The following is a 24,186-nucleotide window of genomic DNA, read 5'->3' on the forward strand; positions in this document are numbered from 1 at the left end:
ATCTTTCAAAGCTATTTTTTATTATGTTATCATTGTATAAATTCTTCTTCTAGTTCTGTTCCCATCCCTCTACATTAGTTCATAAAAGGCTTCTAAGTTTCCTCAAATATTATTCATTTCATCATTCTTATATTGCAATCACATCTCATTATAATCATCTCCCACAATTTGTGAAACCATTTTCTAGCAGTAGGTTACCATGAAAAGAGCTGTTCCAAATATTTTTGTATATATAGAAATTTTTCTACTTAAAAAAATTTATTTGGAGCAATAAACTTAGTAGAGATATAGCTAAGTTAAAGGGTATGCACAAAAAAGGGTATGTACAGCTTGGTAACTTTCTGGTCATAGTTCCAATTTATTTTCCAGAATGGTTGGATTAATTCATAGCTCCACCACAAGAGAAATAATGTGCCTGTCTTCCTACAAGAATTTCAACATTTGTTGTTTTTACCAATATGATAGATATGGAGCACAACATCAAAATCACTTTAATTTGAGCTTATTTCTCTATTATTGATTTGTAACTTTTTATTGTTGACAGCTTGAATTTCTTCCATTGAAAACTATCGATTCATATCCTTTACCCATATTCCTAGACAAGAAAACTAAAGTAGAAAGTAGTGTCTTGCAGTAGAATTTGAACTCAGATCTTCTTTCCTGCAGCTCCAGCACTCTAGCCATTGTGCCACTTAGATGCCATGAAAACAAATGAGTGCACAGGAAAGCTCCCTAGTTTATATGTCTCTCAAGGAAGTAAAGGTATCTTAATTTTTTAGACTATAATATCATCTATATCTCTGATCAAGTTTGAAGAATGTGTTATAAAGTTGAAGATAACTATTTTTAAAAAAGACTTTCTTTAGTCATAGTGACCAAGGTCCAAATCCTGGTGGGGTAATTTACTAGTTGCTTGGTGTTGGGCAGGTCTCTTAACTTTTCAGGATATTTATTTCCTCATCTGCCAAATTAGGGGATGGGAATGTTGAAAATGCAGTTCTTCTAAGGGTATCTTTGAATAGTTTCTCTCTTCTAAGCAAAATTGAAAGTAGATTATAGTCACATGATCCTGTGATCCAGTGTATAAGAAAAAAAGGAGGAAATAGGAAAAATGGTTAAAAGTAATAGATTTTTTTCAATATTACTATTCTTTACAGGCTTGAAGAAAATTACATTGTATGTGAAGGTGTGTGTTTACCGCGGTGCATCCTCTATGCACATTATTTGGATTTCTGCAGGAAAGAGAAGTTGGAGCCTGCCTGTGCAGCCACATTTGGAAAGGTAACATACATACTTCTGTTCATACTTCTGTATATCATTTAACAAATTTGTTCATTCTTTGGTATATCAAATGTCATATCATTTAATGAATTTTGTAGCACTCTACTTATGAAAATCTTAACCATTTTTTGAGTGTACATGAGGCCTTTCGAGTAGATCCTCTGGAATAATTTTGCATTTTGGAGCTTTCCTTTTTGAAGATGCTTAACCAAATTGAGGCAGTATGAAGCAGTATAAGAAACCAGGCTGTAAAGTTAAAAGATTTGGTTTCAAATATCATCTCTGATAGCTATGACTAGTATGATCTAAGGGAAATCACTTAGAGTGAGCTTCAGTTTCTTTTTTATAATATAAGGAAATTGGGTTAACATGGAATCTGGGGTTCCTTCCAATTTTAAATTTATGACACATTGAAATGTTGGTGAACTGTTTAAAGCAACTAAAGAAGCCAGTATGGACTTTTTCAAGTCCTTTCCCTTGTCCTCTAGATAAGTTTCTTTAAGTATGATGTATTGTTTCAAAGAGAAATTTGTTGAAAATCTCGTTAGGGTTACTATATCTGCATAGTCAAAGTGGAGAGTGGAGATAAGTACTTAAATTACGCAAATATGAAATATTAACCATGTATTTGCTGTTCATTAATTTCAATTGCATCTGACTTTTTTTTGACCCCATTTAATGTTTTCTTAGCAAAGATACTGCAGAGGTTTTCCTTTTCATTCTCCATTTTATAGAGGAAGAAATTGAGGCAAATGGGGGTGTGATTTTCATAAAGTTATACAGCTAGAAAGTATCTGAGTCTGGATTTGAATTTAGGTCTTTCTGACTCCCGACCCTACACTTTATTCATTGCATCACCTAGTTACTGAGTTAGATTATTGGTATTATCTAGAAGTGTTAAATAATTTTAAATAGTGCATTATTTGGATGGTCTCCTCATATTTTCATTTGAAAACCTGTATATAGACTTGGAAAACTCCTAAAATTTTATAAGTTTTCTATTGGATTTTGCTCAATGTTCCTCACTTTTAAAAATAAGATGCTCTTTACCACATTGACAAAATTGGTTGCAATAATATTGAAATATTTGAGCCCTGCTATTTCATTGCCAGCTCTAGAATCATAAAACAATGTAAATCTCTTAGGGAAAATCCATTTTCATTGAGTTTCCAATAATATTTTGTATAATCAGAAAGTTTTGACATTCTGAAGAAGCCTGAGATCTAAAGTTTATATATTGTGAAAAATATGGCCTCTACACATTTGAATTTGGATTTTTGAATTTGGATTTCAGATTATATGAGATATAAAATTTGTGACCCAAATCTTAAAAAACTTCTTCAGAATCTTTAGCAAATTGCCTAACTCTATGGAGTTTAGTTTCCTTATTTATTAAAAATAAATGGTCTGAATTAAATGATTTCTAAAGATGTTCTAAGGATATAGAATTCTCTTTTCTATGGAAAGTAATTCTTTGTCTAAATATTTAGCAACAATGGAAAAAAATTACTAAAAAAGGGAAAGATTTCTGTCTGATCACAGGACTTTTAATTGAAAAAAGATTTTAGAAATGATCTAGTTTCCTACTTTCTCATTTTACAGATGAGAAAACAAAATCCAAAGAAGTTGTGATTTGTTTAAAGTAATACAAATAGTCAATAGGAGGGGATGTGAACACAGATCATGCGATGACTATTCTAATGTCTTTACAAGAAGCAATTACAGGAAATCAGAAAGGGAACAGCAAGGTTGGGAGTAGGAGTGGTTCATCAAAGTCTGGGGTTTGGGAAGAATCCATTGCAGCTGTATATAACTTCATATACACAGAATGATGCTAAATAAAATACAAATCTTCTTGCCAAGAGGATAAACAAAGCAAGAATTGTTTCTTTGGAATGAAATGAAGAATCTAATACTGAGAATCTAAACAATTTGGTCTGTCTTTTAAATAGTGTCAAGGGCATAGGAATACATAAATCTGAAAAAGCATAACCCCTTACCATGGTCATCTTTATTATCATTATGTACATGGTATCACTTTTTTTCAAGAGTAACTAGTTGAATTATTTGATATTTCTTTTATTGAGGTAAATGATACAGAGCGACCATCAAAGAAGACACATTGTCTCTCAAAACAACTGTCTTTTAATACAGAGAGCAAATGTAATTAGAGTCAAGAAAACTTGAATTCAAATTCTGTCTTAGATACTATGTAATCCTAGGCTTCTCAGCTTTAGTTTCCACCTCTTTAAAATAGAAAGGATAATAATTAATAATGATGCAACTATAAAACACAACTACACTTTTCACACAAATAAATTCATATCTGAACAATTGGAAAAATATTAATTGCTCATGCGTAGGTTAAGCCTAAATAGTTAAAAATGACAATTCTACCTAAATTGATTTATTTATTCATTATCAATATCAATCAAACTCTCAAAAATTATTTTATAGAGCTAGAAAAAATAGTAACAGAATTTATCTGGAAGAACAAAAACTCAAGGATATCAAGAGAATCATTGAAAAAATGTAAAAGAAGGTTGTTTAGCAAAGTATATATAAAGCAGTAATTATCAGAACAATCTGATACTGGCTAAGGAATAGAGGGGTAGATCAGTGGAATAGATTAGTGCAAATGATATAGTAAATGGCTATAGTAATCTAGTATGTGATAAATCCAAAGATCCAAACTTTTTGGAACTAAAACATAATTTGACAAAAACTGCTGAAAAAACTGGAAAATAGTAGTCAGAAACTAGGTATAATTCCAAAATCTCACACTATATATCAAAATAAGGCCAAAAGGTATACATGATTTGAATATAAAAGATGATTTAGAGAGGTTGGAATAGTAAATAATAGTAATAACAATATTTACCTTATAGTGTTGTAAAGATCAATGAAAATAATCTATTCTCTCTCTCTTTTCTGTCTCTCTTAATCACCTATAGTTTGCAAACTTTAAAGTACTATGTAAATGCTAGCTATTATTACAATGAAAACTATCAATTTTCTCTTTAGACTATTCGTCAGAAATTTCCTCTCCTTACCACAAGGCGACTTGGGACCAGAGGCCATTCAAAGTAAGCTACACTAGTGTATACATTTTATGTGTCCACATATATGGAAAAAATATACTTAATACTTTTTATTTTTGTAAGTGGCAAAATAGCCAGGTAGAACTATGTGGTTTCTTGTTGACAAGGTTAGGTTTTAGTTATTTCAAGAAATGGAGGAAGGGCAAAAATGGATTTTGGAGAAATATTTCATTAAGATAAAAATAAAAATTCAAATGAATTTAGGTCCTTTATATCTCACCCACTTTTGAAATTCTTTAAATGCTTCTGTTGAATGTAAGGTTCTTAAAGATAGGAACTAGTTTTTATTTTTGTTTCAGTATTTTAGCACGGTATCTTCTTATTGGTGATTAAAAATGATGGTTCAATTGAAATATTGTTGGTATATCAAGAGTTGACAAAATTTTCCCTGAAAAAAAATGAAAGCTGTGTTGAGCTTACTTTTTAAATAGGACAGAATTATTTGCTTTTTTGGACAATCTTAAAGCACATACTGAAACTGGTAACAGTTGCTTTTAATGAATGAGACTATATTTGTTTTTCAAAAAATAGGAGCTCAGTTATGGAGTAAAGGCTTAAAAGAAGTGTCAGAAAGCTTTGCAGAACTCTTCAAAATGAGGATAGGCTTACAAAAAGTCCTCACTCTGTTCTTCATTTGTAGCTTTTGTCTCTTTTTTCTTTTCTGGAACTGGAATTTTCTTTTTCATAGAATAAAGTCCTCCATGTTTCCTTCTTTCCTCTTTGGAGGGAAATCTTATCTTTCCTCCTATTCTCTAAAAATGGTAATAGAATTTTCTTGGTTATGTTATTTGGGGAAAGGAAGAAAATTCTGTTTTTTTTCCCCTTAACTATTTGAATCTCATTACACATTTACTCATGCTACTGGATTATGTTGGGATTAAAAAGAGAAGGTCTGGAGTTGGTTAGGCATTGGAAAGAAAGACAAACTCAGAGAGATATTGTTCCTTGACTTTCACTATGGACAAGAGGATTGTGATCTAGGAGATACATAGTTTCATTGAACTCTTATAGGCAAACACATATGCAAGTCAATTAGTCCTCAGTGGAGCATTTAGGATTAAAGATAAATCATTAACTTGGTCCATTGTAGCATAGTGAACAGTTCACTGTTTAGCTTGAAGTAGGCAACATGTCTTGATTTCAGGGAACCTGGCTGTTTAAGTACTATAGTTTTGCCTAAGAATAAAGCATCCTTGATAATTTGGACTCTTTCTGCCTTGATAGCAATTTTGGTATTTATTGTGATGATGTGAATCAGATAAATTTGACATTTTGATAATGTAAGGAAAAACAAATTTGTTAAGATATGAATTACTTTGATTTATAAATTATAGCTTTTTTTTTAAAACAGTAGTATCATGAACTTAGTTATACTTTTACTGAAACTGTTGTCAGTAAGATAATTTCCTCTCTGAATATTTTTAATATTAGAGCTATCTTGAATATAATTAAATTGAAAAATTGAAGATACTATCTTGATTATCTAATTTCTTATCAGCGATATTAGAGAAAGAGAAATCTTTTCTGTTATTCATATTATTGACTGATGTATTTCAATATATCAACACAGCAACATTTTAAAAGGGAAGAGGTAAAACCAAGTAGGTGAGGGAAATCTATAAAGAAATCACCATTAGAGAGGTGAAGTAAATCTATAAAGAAATGGCATTACATGTGTACACACATATACACACATACATATAAACAGATTTTGGTAATGTAGTGTGGAGAAAAGAGCACTGGAATCAAAAGATTTGGATTCAAATTCCAAATAGATTGTTTATAGCCTGAGTGATGTTAGGTAATTCCTTTTACTCTATGGCATTCAGTTCCTCATTTTTTTTTTTTTTGAGGCAGAGTTAAGTGACTTGAGTCACACAATTAATAAGTATCAAAGACTCTATTTAAATTCAGGTTCTTCTAACTCTAGGGCTTATGTTCTAACCATTGAGACACCTAGCTAAACTCTAAAAAAAGGAGCGGTTGCACTACATATTCTTTCAAATCCCTTTTGTCTTAAAATTGCATGGTTCTTTGTTTTTCTATTTTTAGAGCAAGACAAAGGGGAGGCCAGGTAGAAGAATATTGACAGGGAAGAGGAAGATAAGGAGAAGGGTTTAAGCATTTATACAGTGACTACCATATGCAAAGTTTTTTTTTTATAAATATTATCTCATTTATTCCTCTCAACAACCGTGGTAATAGGTTCATTTATTACCTCCATTTCATAGTTGAGGAAACCAGTTGTTAAGTGACTTGTCCAGGATCACATAGCTAGGAACTGAGTTCTGATTTCAATTCAGGTCTTCCTAACACCAGGCTCAATGCTTTATCCCCTGTGTCATATAGAAAATGTTATTTATATAAGATGCAAAATAGACAAGCAATAGATTCAAGTCTTGAGCTGAGTTAAAACAACAAGTAATATAATGCTAAGGGAGAAAACTAAATTTGTCAATGGAGCCTCCATAATTTTTGAATGATAGTACCTATGAATTCATGTAGTTTTTCCATTAATATTTTGCCAATTCACAAAACCAAAGTTGATTATTTTCCACTTATGATAGCTGAAGTAGGTCAAATAATCATTAAGAAAATGGAGACAAGTGGAAGGAAATCTTGTATGTCAAGTGTTCATGTTTTCTTGTGATGAAACCTGTAAGAAAAGGCAAAATCCTGAGAGCTAATGGAACTTCTGTGTTTCTTTTCTACTCAGTCATTTAGATCAAACAAGTGAGTAAGGCTCTAAGTTTAAGCTAATGGCATATTAAAACCATGTCTGTGTGACAGCTGAACAATCAAGTGAAAAGGAAAAAAAAATCAATGAAAGCATTTGCTTGGCATAACATATTAAAAAGGAGAAATAAACAAATGGATGCTTTGTTATTTTTATTGAATCCAGTGAAGATTTGGGATTTAGTTGTTTCATTAAATTTACCCAAGTCAGTTTGTGTGTAGACACAGCCTAATTCAACAAGTGGTTTTCCATTTAATGCTTTATTGACATAAATTGTAAAGACTGTTGCTGTGGCCTGAGAGAAAAAATTCATTCAGAGTGTAGCTTAACTATAAATGAATACTGCATGTGCGTACTAAAATGATAATTACAGTTATTAAGATGGTAAATCTTAATAATTAAGTTAAATTAGTGCAAATTAAAAAGTTAAAAAATCATTGCAAAAATATTCAGGGAATTTATTTTTTCAACTTATCAGAAGACACAATCAAATTTTTTTTTAAAGGAGATAACAGCCAGCAAGAAAAGCACCAACTTAAATTGTATCTGAATAAATAAGATAATATTAGCATGCAAGCAGAATTCATTATTGTTGATATTGCAAATTATTTCAGAGCTTTGTTTGATAGCTGTTTTGTGCCCCACCTTCCTGAATGTCTCTCACTTAAATCCAACTCACTTGTGTGTCATGGCATTACCTCCCTGATGTTATGGTCCTTTTTGATAATGAAGGGCAAACAATAATCCTGAATCTGTGCCTTTTGTTGTTGTTTAATCATTTTTCTGATATGTTTGACTCTGTAATTCCTTTTGGGGGAGTTTTCTTGGTAGTGATACTGGAGTTTGCTTTTTTTTTTCTCCAACTCATTTTATACATCAGTAACTGAGGTAAAATTAAGTGTCTTGTGTAGGGTCACATATCTAGCTAATAAGTATCTGAGGCCAAATTTCAACTCAGGTAGATGACTCTTCCTGACTTTAGTTAGGCCTGGCAATCTATCCCCTGTGCCATGCCCTTTTAGTGCATTTAGTAAAACAAAGAAATTCAAAAAAATAATCAGGAAAATACATTGACATTCATGTGGAAACAACATAATTAATCATATTTACATACTACCTTAAGGTTTATAATTAATCAACAAGGATTTATTATCTATTATAAGCCAGGCATTATGCTTTACAATGTATTATATAAATGTAAAGATCAATTTTATTCAATGAATCATTCTTAAGTGATTTCTATGTGCAAATACTAGGTTCTAGGAATGCAAAGACAAATAAAATACAACTCTTGTCTTCAGGAAGCTCACATTCTACTGGGGAGGTACAGTACCTAAATATTAGGTAATTAAAAAAAAAGAGAACATAATAACAGCAAGAATGAGCGGTATTAGGAAAGGTAGCACAAACATGGTAGTACCTGAATGGAGTCTTTAGAAAGAAGTAAAAATTTTGAGAATAGTTGAAAAAGGGAAAGCATTCCAGGCATAGAGGATGCTTATGTATGGAAGTTGGGGATAAGATATTGAGTATCTGAAATGTAGAGCATGGGAATGGGAAAATACAAAATAAGATTGGAAATGTAATTAGTAACCATATTGTAGAGGGCCAGAAAATTTGTGTTTTTGTCTAATTGACAGAAAAGTTAGGGGGCAGCTCGATGGTGCAGGGGACAGAACACAGGCACTGAAGTTAGGACACTTAATACTGTCTGTGTGACCCTAAGCAAATCATTTAACCCTAATTTTATTGCAAAAAAGTTCACTTTTACTTTGTTTAAAATCTCCTAAATCATTAACCTAATGGAGACAATATGATTAATATAATAAATATTATAGAAAGACTCTAATATAAATATAAACTTGTATGCAACTAAATATAAGCTACAGTGATAGAATGAATGCAAAGAATTTTATATATTTTATGTTTTTGTTGTTTAGTTGTTTCAGTCATGTCTGATTCTTTGTGATCCTATTTGGGGTCTTCTTGACAAAGATACTAGAGTGATGTGCCATTTCCTTGTCCAGCTCATTTTACAGATGAGGAACTGAGGCAGAATTGAGTGACTGCCAGGAAGTCAGATTTAAACTTAGAAATGTGATGAGATTTCTTGACTCCAGGCCTATTACTATATCTACTGCACCGCCTACCTACCCCAACATATTTTATAACACTAATAGAAACATCAGATATTATAATAATAAAATGAGTCAATGATCCACTATTGAAATTTTCAATTCAATTCAAGATGCTTATTGAGTAATTACTATATCCAAGATAGTTCAATTCAAAATGTTTATTGAATACATACCACATGCAAAGTACTATGCTAGTGATGAGGGTTTGGGATGGGATGGGATGGGACTTTTAAAAAATCACTGTTTTGTTTTAAGATAATTTACAGTATATATATATATATATATATATATATATATATATATATATATACATACACATACATACACACATTGGTTGAGGTGCTATTTCCACTTTGGTCACTCTATGCCACAATGAAACATCAAATTAAAATTAAAATTTAAAGACAATGATGACAATCAGCTTTAGTTTACTATTGTTTCCCCCAATACATCGCAAACTCCTTTAGGATAGGGACTATCAATCATTAAATAAAAAAAAATATCTTCCATTAAAAAAAAAAAAAAGGATAGGGACTATCTTTTTCTTCTTTTTGGATCTTCAATATGAAGTAAGAGTGCTTAGCATGTAGGTTCTTAATAAATGCTTGTTAATTTAATTTAGTAACTAATACAAATAATTTTATTTTGATAATCCCTTTTGGTTGCCATATTAGCTTCCATGGAAAAATCACATACTTATTTTGTTCTGCATAGCATTTGTAATGATTAGAATTGTGAAATTCATAATGGTAATCAATCAAAACTATTCAAATATTTATTGAGCCATCAAGTATGTACTAGTCAGGATGTTAAGGAAATGTAACATGCATTCTGTGACACAAAGGGGCTTGCAATCTTCCCATTTTTAAAAAGTCTTAATTTCATTCCAACAGCTTAGTAAAAACCCAGTTAAATTAGTAGAATGTAGTACATAATATAGCAGGAAAAAGCTAATTACTTTTGATTGGTTGATAATAATTTAGTTTTCTAGTGAGACAAGCTTACAGTTTTCTAGTGAGCTGGTTTCAGAATCAAGAATAACTGAGTTATTGATTATATGACCCTGGCCAAATGACAGCCTCTCAATGCTTTAAACCAGGGGTCCTCAAACTTTTTAAATAGGGGGCCAGTTCACTGTCCCTCAGACTGTTGGAGGGCCAGACTATAGTAAAAACAAAAACTATGAACAAATTCCTATGCACACTGCATATATCTTATTTTGTAGTGAAGAAACAAAATGGAGACAAATGCAATATTTAAAATGAAGTAAAGTTAAATCAACAAACTTACCAGTATTTCAATGGGAACTATGGGCCTGCTTTTGGCTACTGAGATGGTCAATGTCTGATTCCATATTTGTCACTGCCAGACGTAACAAGTGATTCAAGTGTGCATCTGTTAGTCTTGATCTGGTTGGAGATTTCAAATGTTTCATTCTAGAAAAAGTCTGTTCACAGACATAAGTGCTGTCAAAAATGGTTGCCATTTTGAGTGCATGGTTCCTGAGATGAGGATATGTCTCAGAGGGGAGAGATGCATAGAAATTATGAAGGCTGCTTGACTTGAATGCGTCTTTCAGAGAGTCACAATTCTGCAGTTCAGCCAGTTCTATTTGGTAAATTGTATCCACATTTTCAGTGTCAGTAGAAAATGGGTTACGGAAAAGCTGTATGTCCTGTTCATGGAGATGAAGCTTTTTAAATCTAAATTGGAACTCCTTTTGCAATTTTTCCAGTGAATCCACACATGTTTTGTTTGGGAATGCAATCAGCGATTTTTCCGTTAACAAATTTTAAGTTGTGGAGAGATGGCAGAAGTTTTCCTCCTTCACTTGTTTGATGAGGAGGCCTAATTTTACTTCAAATGCTTTGACATGTGATTACATATCACAGATGAGCTTCCCCTTTCCTTGAAGTTGCATATTGAAATTGTTAAGTAGCTCTGTTACATCTGTCAGAAAGGCAAGGTGCCATTTCCATTCTGCATCATTGAGCTCTGGTACTTCTTTGTTTTTTGAAAGCAGAAAAGTTGTAATCTGTGAAAGTAAGAAATATTTCAAAACTCTCCCTCGACTCAGCCAATGGACTTCTGTGTAACATAGAATATCTTCATACTCAACATTTAACTCAGACAGAAATTCCTGAAATTGTGATTTAGTGCATTAATTCTAATGAAGTTAACATATGATACCATAAATTTCATAACAGAGCCCCACTTCAGTGATTACTACACAGCACTTGTTGGTGGATGAGGCAGAATGGTTATGTTTGTCCATCTCTTGGTTAATGTGAGCAATTACTCCTTTCTTAGACCCCCACCATGCTAGGAGCACCATCAGTTGTCATGCTGGCTTGTTTAGCCCAGTCCAGCTCCAAACCATTCATAGTTTGGCAAACCATAGATAACCTCTCCTATAGCTGTTCCTTTGATGCTTTGCAGTGCAGCAAGCTCTTCTATGACTTCAAAAGAATCATTTATCCCACGAATAAAAACGAGAAGTAGTGCAGAATCACAAACATCATTGCTTTCGTCGAGTGCCAAGAAAAAATATGAAATTTTTTTTATGGAGTTTTGCAAATGCTGATGCAGATTGTCTCCCATTTCTTCAATCCTCCATGGAATTGTAGGTCCTGAATGACTCACTGTACTAAATAAATTGGCCTTCTTTGAACACATCTCTTTGGCAACAGAAAGAAGGCATTCTTTAACAAATTCTCCCTCCATGAATGGTCTGCCAGTGTGTGCTATTAGCTTGGCAACTTGAAAACTTGCTCACAGTGATGAAATATTTAGCTGCTTCTGCTTCACAAAAGTATTTTGCTGAGTTGTCAATGTATTTTTCAGTTTTAATATTTTATCTTTTCTCACTTCTCCAACCAAACAATCATATTTATCTTTATGTTGAGTTTCATAGTGTCCATGTAAATTATATTCTTTGAACACAGAATATAGTGTCCATCATATCAGACATAGCGTTCTTTCCTTGTACTGCATGAAAATGTAATCATAAGTCCACTGTTCTTTGAATATCCTACACTCCAAGTCAACTTTTCTTTTTCTTTACATTGTTATTTCCTAGGGATTCCAAATTGCTATTAGTAAAATACCTATGTGTATGTATATATATGTACAGCGCTACAAAAACAATAGACCAGTAATAATTTTGCTCACACAGAGACATACAGACTGCAATGCCCAACTTCCTCCAAGTTGCCTCTGTGCTTGATGCCTCTGTTGCCCATATTCTCTCTCCCGTTCTTTGTGCTCCTGCTTCCTTCCGACCTTCACTGCTGCAGAATTCCCCCTGCAGAGACTGTGACGTGCACAGCATGCACTGTACATCCCCCGCGCCTGTCTGTTGTGGTGGCTGCCATTACTGTACAAGGCCGCAGGCTGTCAGTCCTCTGTCTTCTGCATCTCTCTCCCTTCCCCACACCACACACCCCGGTCTGGGAACTCACCTCACCTCGGTATCACCTCACACTCTGTCTTTGCTACCTCAGCCCCGTGCCGGAAGTGTGCATTGCTAATGCGAGTTTAGGTCGAATGTCACTTCTGGTCTGATTTTGCCATAACCCGGCGGGCCGCATAAAGGTCCTCAGCGGGCTGCATCTGGCCAGCGGGCTGTAGTTTGAGGATCCCTGCTTTAAGCAATCTTTTAAGGCTATAAGATGAAAAGAATGTGCTAAGCAGAATCAGCAGAAAAATTTATCCATTTGGGCTTTCATAAACCAATGAAATTATAGTTCCAGCATCTATCTCTGGTACATTGTTAGTTACATTTACTATAGGGCATGCAGTCAAATTCTTCCCTCTGAAGGGATCTCCATAGACGATCACACGTATTATAGATGCTTTGATCAAAAGTCAATTCATAATGTTTTTGTCATTTTTTATATCAGGACTATAATTAGGGATCTTGTACTAATAATAGCAACCCATATGGTAAAGGGAAATATACCTAGATGGAGGTGGAATATAAATCTCCCACTTGCACCTAGCTATCTCCAAATACTTCCAGTTTCCCCAGAGTGGTTTTGACTCTGCTTTTTGGCATTTTATATATAACAAATTATTTTGGGGAAGAAAGTTTTTATTTTATGTTTTATACATGGTTATATTTGCATGGCTTAACTTTTAAGCTCTGAAAGGCAGTAACTAGGCCTATCAATGCTAGATTTTTTTTATAAGCCACCCAACATGCAGACCTTTATGATTTATTAATGCTTTTAAAAATAATGTTGATGAACAGCATTCCCCTATCCTCCAGAATCAAGTATAAAATCCTTTTCTTGTCATTCAAGACTCTTTATAGATTGACCCCCTCCTACCTTTCCAGTCTTCTTACGTGTTATTCCCCATCATGTATTCTTCAATACAGAAACATTGACCTTCTGCTATTCAACACTCCGGCTCGCAGCTTTGGTCATTTTCTTTGATCATTTCCATTCCTGGAATACCTTCCCTCCTCAAATCTACCTTTTAACTTCCTTGGCTGCCTTGGAGGCCCCACTAAAATCTCCTATAAGGGAAGTCTTTCCAAACTTCTCTTCATTCTAATGCCTTCCCTCTGTTAATTATTCCTGTTTATCCTGAATTAATTTGCTTGTATATATGTGTTTATTTTCTCCCTCAGTAGACTTGAGCTCCTTGAGGACAGGAATTGTCATTATCCTCTTTTTGTATCCTCAGTGCTTAGCACAGTATCTGGTACATAGTGGGTGCTTAATAAATGTTTACTGATTGATTTTTAAAACATATTTAGAGCTGGAAGGGACCTTACAGTCAGTTATTCCATTTTAGTCATTTTATTGATAAGGCTCAGAGAACTTATGTATTCTCTGCCATCATATGATGATAATGACATAATGAGAACACAGAAGATGGTGGATTTTGCTTGCTTCTATAATCTGAAAGTGTTCTATCTCTGTTCAGATTTTTCTAGATAACTTTGTTTGGATCTATTCTTTATCACCCCTATCTCCCAGACCACACACACCTAATTTTCTATTGTATCTCCACTGCATTACTTCATCTCTTCTCAAAAATAAACCATAAACTCCTTGAAGCCCAATATTCTAATATTTTTATCTTTGTATCTTATCACTTAGCAAAGTGCTTTACACATATTAGATACTTCATAAGTATCTACTGAATTGAGTTAAATTAAATTGACAAATATCCAACAAAAATGTAGGTATAGCTCTATTCTTTAGTCCTTGCCTTGAAAATTCTCTTGTCAGCAAATTTTGGGCCCATTCTACAGATTAAAGGCAGACAATAGATTAATTGAAGATTACATTTTAATTTCTTTTGACCTTTGTCAGGCAAGACCTAACTTTCTGACACAATGAATAAACGCTATTATCTTATTTATTAGCAGTGATTTAGTGGGTTAATAAAACTGATATGGCAGCTGGCCTTATCATAGCAAGTTATTGCAAATCCCTTAAACAGCTTAATCCCATCATTTCCTTATCAGTTATCATTTGTATAATGTAAACAGAAATCAGGGCCACTAACTCTATGTGAGCATATGTTACAGGAAACCTACATACTGATTAGAAAGGAAAAGAAATATTGTGGCACTTCCAAGTTCTTAAGAAAATTTAAAAAAATTATCAGATACAGTTTTTAATCAAAAGAGCAAAATTTAGATTTAATAATTTCATTTATTTTTCTAAAAAAAATCCTTGCATTTTAAAGCTTCAAAAAAATCCAGCCATTTATGTCTCATTATTATTTTTCCTTACCTAAAGTACATGTATAAAGTAACCTGTCTTCACTTTTTATGACAAAATACAGACCCTCTTTGTTTAAGAAGTTATTGGCATAGTGAGAAAAAGCACTGGATTGGAGCCTGAATTTTCTGTTTCTCAGTTTTCTTTCTCTAAAAAATGAAGGGGTTAAACTAGCTATTTTTCTCTTTCCCTTCCTGTTCTAACATTGTGAATATATGACCAATGATTTAAATAATCTAAATTGACTGTCCTAATTTGTCCTATCTTGGGCAGACATCTTTGCAGAATGGAGCTGCCTCTGGTTAATTCCAGGACTTTAAAAGATTTTATTATCTTCTTTTTAAAAATAAAAGCTGGTAACACAGGATGGAAGCATTGTTAGACATGGGAATCTTTACTCAGAAGAGTTGTATTTTAAATTGTACATGCAGGATATAACATGGGCCTAGAGTAATGAGCTAGACAAGAAAATTTATTGGTTTTCCAGTAAAGAGACAAGTCCTACTTCCGGTTTTGATAAGCACCAGCTCATTAACTGAAAATCAATTTGGCACCTTTATTAGCATGCAATAAATAATAATTACTATGGAACCTTCTTTCTGCATTACTTGCAGCACTTCTAAGAAGCGAGTGTTTTTTCTAGACTACTCCCGTGCTTTAAAGATTCCCTCTAATGGTGCAGATCCCAAACCATCCAAGCTTCTCCTCAGTGACAATTCTGATCCATATGTTTTCACAGATTTTTCACTGAAAATCAACACATCTTGGAGGTCAATTTACATTTTTACTATTTCCTAAAAAGGATCTGCATGAAATAATCTAAGTTTATATGTGGATTTATGTAAAAATTTGCATTTCTATTAACAATTTCTAGATCTAAATATTCATGTATCAATTATATGCTATTTTAGGTGCCTGATTTTGGATATGTTTCTGTGCAAAAGTCCAGAATTCAAATTCAATCCACACAGAGCAATTTTTAAATTTTAGTGATTGATGGATACAGTTGAAATGAGCCAAACTCTGTGTGAATAATACATGATTGAAACCTGACATCTTCATTTTCAACTGAGACTGAAATAACTGGAGAGTACTTCTACTTCACAAGTGACCTTGATGTTTGTTTTTAAAGAAAAAGAATCATGGTACATTTTGCTCAATGATGAAGATGTAGGTGATGGAAGTCTGTAAGATTATCTTTACTGGACTCAATCATGCCAGATGAATTCAATTAAATTCAATAAAAATATCTTATGCTGCAGGTTTTAAGTATGGAACCAAGAGAGTTACAAAGAAGACTAATTTACAGTCCTTGGCCTCAAGGAGCCATGGTATATTTAGTTGCACTATAGAGAAGAGATGTAACTGTATTTCAGTGGACCGGGAACCCTCCTTTGAACCACTAAGTTCTATGTTCAAGCCGTGTCTCTGATACATATTGCTTATGTAGTCCTGAACAAGTTACTTAACCGCCCAATGTCCTAGTCATATTCTGAAATGATGTTATGGATAAGTTATCAATCTACATATGGGGAAATTTTCCACACCAATGAAATCATAGGTTTAGATCAAGACAAAAAGAAAGGTGTTTCCCATCAAGATAAAATTAGGTGACAACAGCCTTCTTCAGGGTCACATGGAGCTTCTGGATTGAGAGAACATTTTTTCTTACCTTCAAATACACCTGGAAAAATGAACAAAAACTTAACAATTTGGAAAATGTGATTTAATATCCTATTTTCTCAGCAATAAAGCTTTAATTGTGATTATTTGAGTTCATTGTGAGAAACATTGAAAATGTCCACTTTTAATGAATTTTTCTCCCTGTCTCCTATAGCAGGATGAAATAGAAATAGAACAAAACAAAGATAGAATTCAGAAGGTAATGTGTTCCAAACATGGTTTGTATGGACTCTCAAGGAGTCACCTTGAGATGTCTCAAGATAATTCAAGATGTCATCAAATGTTAGGGATAAGGAGTGAAAAAAGAGGGAAAAAACAATCACAAACAAAGGACAATATTTGCTTGCTAGGTATAACTTAATATTCATTTTCTTCAAGAAATAGCTATTACATATCTACAGATGTCTCTTGTATACATGTGCCAATATAGCATATTGAGGAATCTGCAAAGAATTTGAAGTTAGAATGTAAATTCTATTTTTATTTGTGACTTATTCTATTTATTCTTTCCTACTTATAAATAGCATTATATTCCTCGTACTTGATTGTTAAATCACAAAAAGGAAAATTAATATATTTTTATTTAGTTTTTCTGATAGAGATGGCTACCTGAAAAAAACATCCCTGTAAAATACCTTGTGAATGAGGTCATTATTGTTATAAAACCTGCTGATTTGTTTATGTTCTCTATTTTTTCTCTTGTTCATATCTGCTAAGACAACTATTTTCTGCACAATTTTCATAATTGTGCCAGTTTCTTTCCATACCATTTTCTGTTATTGATAAACAATGTGTTCAATAGTTTAAAGTTGAGCTTTGTCTTTTACTCGCATTTCTCAATTTTCCTTCTCTATATCCTTGCAGTTTTAAAAATAAATCTTAATTTTTAAAAATAAAAATCTTTTCTGTCTATAAACATGAAACAAATCTTAGCGTCTTCTATTTTTTTAATTGAAGAGTTAAATGAAACATAAGCGAGTGCAAGGGATAATGTTGTAAAAAATTACCCTGGCATGGATTCTGTCAATACAAAGTTATTATTAAATAAAATAAAATTTAAATCTAATTGAAGAGTTATATTTTTCAGAGGAACTGAGGCTATTTATATCAAATACTCTGGCCTCTCAAATTTCACATTTATTCTTAAAATTTAGTCATTTAGTCAATGTTTCTTCATTCCCCTCAGTTTTTCATAATTATCTCTTAAAATCACTTTTTCTTTCAGACAAAAATCATACTCATAGGGGTTCTGAAATCATTTTTATTAAAATGAATTTGAGTAGGAAGTCATCAAATTTAGACAGTATGGCATAGTGAGAAAAGTATTGGGATTCAGATGACAAGATGGACTTGTAGTAACTCTGTCCCTTAATAGTTTGTGTGTTATCTTGATGGTCATTTTATCTCTATAGTTTCCTTACTTTAAAATGAACTTAGACTTGTTGAATTTTAAGGTCCCCCCCCCCCGCCCTCTCCTGATCTAAAGTTCTTTATTGAAAACAATTCTTGATGAATAATACAATGTTTACATTTTATTCTCATGTTTGAACACACTCTTTCTTTATGTATATAAATAGGTGACCTAAAAATTCTTTTTCCCAAATTATATATATATTTGCAGAAAGCTTAAGAGGATATAGGAGATCATTAGGTATTTCATGAACTTTACAAGCATTTAGAAGCATTTCTTAATTCAAGGACATGCTTATCTATACTCTCTGTATTTTAATGAAAATTTCCTAAACATGTGATTTGGAATGAATTAATTTATGATTTTATTGTGTTTATCATCATCACAGTTTTCTATTCTCAAGTTCTAATTTCATTAAATTAAATCTATGCTTCCTTGGAGAGCACTGAGCATGGACATAATACCATTGTCTATTCAGATGTGATTACCTTTTATCAAAGCAACAAACATATTGCCTTTTTGGTGGAGGAAATGATTGCTGTGATTTTAATGCATTTATCCAACTTGTAAAGGATTTTTGGAACTTGCAAGATGAAACATACTGTAAATGCAAATCATTATGGTCATCATTTCTGGAGAAGGATATTGATGATACTAAAAGATCACAGCTAAACAGATTGTTACTTTTATTGCTTGTGTCTGAAATCTACATTAGGAATGGAAAAACTTATTTTCAGAACTCTGGGATGATATAGAAGCCAAGAAATTTAAGCTTGGAAAAAGTGTCACAAAATTTGAGATTACGAATACCAATGATTTAGTATTTGTAGGCACTTTGGATCAAGATCTCATATCTACTTATATGTACAGGATGTTAATAGATGTGGCCAGAGTTGGGAAGAGAATAACGAGCATGGACATAAGGATTCATCTAAGAGCTCATTATCTATCTGACACTTTTGTTTCACATTCTGATGGCCACTTCTCTAATTGTCTGCTGTTGTTGATTTTCAGCATAGAAAGAAACCTCTTCTATTTTATTCTATAAAAATTTGAGCTGAGCTTTACAGAAAAATAAGCTTGTCCTTATTTCCTCACTTAAAGTGAAGATCTTTTACCGTTCCACCATATGGCATATATTCTCCTGAAATGTCAGTTATTTCCCCATGTCATGATATTTTCGTCCCTTCTATATTTTTAATTTTACATTTTCTAGAATGAAGCAGTTTTCAATTAATCTTCCTCCTTCCTTCCTTCCTTCTTCCTTCCTTCCTTCCTTCCTTCCTTCCTTCCTTCCTTCCTTCCTTCCTTCCTTCCTTCCTTCCTTCCTCCCTTCCTTCCTCCCTTCCTTCCTTCCTTTCTTCCTTCCTTCCTCTCTCCCTTCCTCCTTTCTTCCCTTCCTCCCTTCTTCCCTTCCTTCCTTCTTTTTTTCTCATTGCAATGTGTATAAGCAAAAAGTCTCACCCTGTCCCATAAATCACACAGCATGGGGTGCTAAGCCTGTGATTTGGCAGCTTCAGGACATTCACATACGTTACTTTTACAGTGGAAGAGCCCCAGTCTTTTTTTTTTTTTCCTTTTTTTTTTTTAAATTTTATTTTATTTAATAATAACTTTGTATTGACAGAATCCATGCCAGGGTAATTTTTTACAACATTATCCCTTGAACTCTCTTATGTTTCATTTTTTCCCCTCCCTCCCTCCACCCCCCCCCCCACGATGGCAAGCAGTCCTATATATGTTAAATATGTTGCAGTATATCCTAGATATAATACATATTTGCAGAACCAAACAGTTCTCCTGTTGCACAGGGAGAATTGGATTCAGAAGGTAAAAATAACTCGGGAAGAAAACCAAAAATGCAAATAGTTCACATTCGTTTCCCAGTGTTCCTTCTTTGGGTGTAGCTGTTTCTGTCCAACATTTATCCATTGGAACTCAGTTAGGTCTCTTTGTCATAGAAATCCACTTCCATCAGAATACATCCTCATACAATATCGTTGTCGAAGTGTATAATGATTTCCTGGTTCTGCTCATCTCACTTAGCATCAGTCCATGTAGGTCTCTCCAAGCCTCTCTGTATTCATCCTGTTGGTCATTTCTTACAGAACAATAATATTCCATAACATTCATATACCACAATTTACCCAGCCATTCTCCAATTGATGGGCATCCATTCATTTTCCAGTTTCTAGCCACTACAAACAGGGCTGCTACCAACATTTTGGCACCTTTTTTTAGTATCTCTTTGGGGTATAAGCCCAATAGAAACACTGCTGGATCAAAGGGTATGCACAGTTTGATAACTTTTTGGGCATAATTCCAGATTGAAGAGCCCCAGTCTTAATTTAGATTGCCCAAAACACAAATATTGAGGGGTATGGTACAGAGTCAAGGTGAAGGCAAAAATGCTGATTCATTAGTCCTACAAAATATTTTGTGTTTGGGTATTTAAATATCAACTTCTGGGGAAAGTATTGTATTTATTATATTAGCACATTGATATATTGATTAATGAAAGGATGACAAGAAAATCTAGAAATAAGGTTAATATTTATTATTTTGAGCTTTCTTTTGTAGGTCTTTCACCAAGTTGCTGCTGAACTCCCTGTTGTTTCTTTTCTCTTCCATGCTAGGTATCACTATTATGGAATCGGCATCAAAGAGAGCAGTGCATATTATCACTCTGTCTACTCTGGGAAGGGTCTGACAAGGTATGTATGGTTCAGAGACACTTTTGGCTTGCTTTCATCTTTCTCCAAATTAGCAATGATGCCTCCTGAATATGCTTCTTTATCCATTTATACTCACTGAATTTGTTTTCTTGTAAATCTCAGGAGAGATTTTTAACTTCATCTAGACCTTTGTGTTTGTCAAATTCTCTCTCCTTGGCACTTAAAAAGATGAATTGCTGAGAAAGTATTTAGAAACTAACTGGTTCTTAGAAAGATGAAAAAAAGAGGAGGGGGGCAGGATTCAATTTAAATCAATGTTTGCTGGCTAGTCTGAGATCTTTTATTTGAAAGATATCAGTGATAAAAAGAGGAGAAATTATATTTGCTTAAAGGATAGCTAAAGCTTTCCACAAGCTGACTTCTCTTTCCAGTTTCATTAGCCCTTATTCTCCCTTCTGCATGCTATGATTCAGCCAAAGTTATTAAGCGTAAAGATTGTTTTATTCTTCCTCTTTGTACCCTAGCAACTAGCACAGTGCTTTGAACATGACGAACGCTAATAATTGATACATTTTTTCACAGACTTGTGATCTCCCTTTGACACATGTAGATGAGGAAAGATTTCTCAATTTTGATTTTTAGAGAAATGCTTGAGTTACTGAGAGGTAAATTGACTTTACAGAAAATATGTATGTAAACAAGGCAAGACTAACATGGAAGACTTCTTGATTCCAAGACCCCAGTCTGCTATGCTATGTTGCCTCTCATCACTATGTATGCCTGGAGTTAAAAGAGTGTTGGACATGTAGCTAACAGAACATATTGCTAGCTTATCATAATTCTAGGGCTAAATAATTGTTTTTGATGATCCTAAAGGAGGGGAATAATTAAATAGATGTGGTAGCTAGTAGCACCAATGAATAATACCCAGCTTTTGAATGAGTAAACTTGAATTTGTATATAGCTCCTTAAAGTTTTTAGAGCACTTTCTTTGTAACAGCATGAGGTAAAGGGCAGCATGTCAGAGTAAACAGAAAACTATATTCAGAAGTAGGAAAACCTAGGTTTAAGTTCTGCCTGGGATAGCTGTATGATCTTATACACTTAACCTCTCAGTAACCTCTCAGAATTGCTTACTTAGGCAATTGATAAAATTATAAATTTCAGAAATTGGTACCTATTGGAAGTGGTAAATGGACTTCCTCATCAATAGTCCCTTAAATTAATTATGTAGTTCCTTATATTAATGAAATCATAGGTCTAGTCCCTACCTCTGCTTTATAACAATTCTGAGGAAAACAGATATCCTTATTTTGTGAATGAGGAAACTAAGACTCTTAGAAATAACCTGAATTTGTCCAGGGTCACAGAATTTATGAATGTCTAAGGTGGGATTTGCATCTGAGACTGTATTACAGTACAACTTTTAAGGAGCAAACTTATTCTTATTAGGAGAAAAACCAATAAAAATCAATTTTTTTCAGTTTTTTTCAGTTTACTAATTGACTTTTACGGATAAGAACAAGACTTTATCATAGAAGTGGCCAAATGGAAGTATATAAATAATATATTTATTTTATATGCTTAATTTAATTTAATTCTAATTTATTTAATTAATTTTCTGGTTTCTGGTTATTTGTTTAATTAATTAATACAAATAAATAAAAAGTTATTAAATTAAATTAAATTTAAATATGCTTAAAATGTAGTATCTACTTGCCAAAGAGACAGGGATGAATGCGGTGAAGGTAGTACATCTTATGGAAAGGATCTTAGACTAGAATTATTAGAATTGGGTTTTTCCAAACTCTTCTAGTGACTTGTTGGTTGCCACACTCTATGTCATTTTTGTCTCAAAGTGGTGAAAATATATACTTCTCAAGGTCATTGTGAGGATCATTGAAAACTCCTTGAGAGTAGAGATTATTTTAATTTTTTATTTTTGTATCTCTGACCACTAGCACAACACTTGGAACACAGTAGGTTCTTAATAAATGCTTGTTGATTAATGAAACAATAAAAACATCTATAATACCTATGTGAAAGCTCTTTGAGCTCTACAGAGAAAAGGTGCAACTGAAATCTAGTATATTACTTATTATTATTATTAATGAAATTCTAATGCCAAATATGATGAAATTGAAAGTAAAGAAGAATAGCTCATTAAAATGCACTTTTGATTTTGTTATTGCTTCAAGTGCTCAGTTTTTCATTTTTAGTGTTTTCATGCATTATAATGATACATTGATAAGCATTTGTTGAGAACTAATTATGTATTAACTCCAATATTTTGCAATTAATTAAGCAGTCACTGCTCTTTGAAGATTCAATTGGGAGCTTGTACATAGATACATAAAAGTATAACTAAGCAAATACAAGATAATCTAAGAGAGTGGAAGCCAGAAAGACCTGAGTTCAAATCTCAGCTTTAATAGTTATGTGATTTTAGATAAGCCATTTAACTTGGTTCAGTTTCTTCTTAAAAGGTTGTTGTGAGAATCAAATGAAATAATCATATTTGTAAAGACTTAGGACAGTGTGTGGCACATAGTAGGTGTTTATTAAATGCTTGTTCCAACTCTCCATTCCTAATTTTGAGGGAGGCATTAGCAGCTAGGGAAAGGATCAGAGGAGAACTCAGGTAAGAAGTGGAGTTTGACCTGAACCCCAACATGTAATATGTTAATATTTATGTGTTATCATTTGATATAGCAAATAATTTATGAAATTTTTGTTATTGTTGTTGTTGTTTCCAGAAACTCCTTAGATCCATGTGAAAAGTTTCTTGAGATTCCTATACTTGAATCCTCATGCAACTTCTATTAATCTCATCTCGTCATACCTTTCCTCAAATGTCTCTTTGATAATATGTCTCTGAATAAATTAAGGAAAAGAGCTTGACTCCTTTTGAGGAGATATTCAAAGAGCTACTTCTGTATGACCTTGTATATTTTCTCAGGTTTGACATGAAGTCACTCGGCTCCCTAAGTATTTTTCCCTAATGCTAGAACTATAATATTCTTTTGGGACTAATGGAAAATGTATTGATTTTTCAAGGTTTTCTGGAAGCAAGTTGAAGAATGAGGTAAGCATTTCTTTTAAATGAATTTCATATTTTTCTACAAACCTTAGTTTCTGAACAATATTAGTAAGATAATTCAGAATTTCAAAAATTCTTGGTGTTTTGGATAACAGAAAACCTCAGTTTCTTTTATGTGGGCAAATTTTGTTTTCATGATTCAATTACACAGCCTCTTGAAGAGTTAATCTTCTAATTATCTATACTTTAGATCAGGGCTTCTTTAACTTATAATACACCAAAGGACTTCTGGATAAATTTTCAGGGATTCATGAAACTGGATGAGAAACTACCTCAAAGTGAAATTTAACCTTTCCAACAATTATTAAAAAATATGATT

At 33.0% G+C, this 24,186-nt stretch overlaps 1 protein-coding gene across 1 annotated transcript in view; it reads left to right on the forward strand.

The window, feature by feature from the left end:
* The window catches only part of RFX6 (regulatory factor X6), a 69,899-nt gene that overhangs the window by 4,916 nt on the left and 40,797 nt on the right, over positions 1 to 24,186 (forward strand). The window contains exons 3-6 of the mRNA XM_051996729.1: positions 1,158 to 1,281; positions 4,306 to 4,367; positions 20,729 to 20,806; positions 23,825 to 23,852. Coding sequence (XP_051852689.1) covers positions 1,158 to 1,281; positions 4,306 to 4,367; positions 20,729 to 20,806; positions 23,825 to 23,852 — 292 coding nt within the window. The remainder of the gene's footprint in view (positions 1 to 1,157; positions 1,282 to 4,305; positions 4,368 to 20,728; positions 20,807 to 23,824; positions 23,853 to 24,186) is intronic.

This window comes from Antechinus flavipes, chromosome 4 (genome assembly GCF_016432865.1).
Source record: "Antechinus flavipes isolate AdamAnt ecotype Samford, QLD, Australia chromosome 4, AdamAnt_v2, whole genome shotgun sequence".
In the NCBI taxonomy this organism is placed as follows: Eukaryota; Metazoa; Chordata; class Mammalia; order Dasyuromorphia; family Dasyuridae; genus Antechinus; species Antechinus flavipes.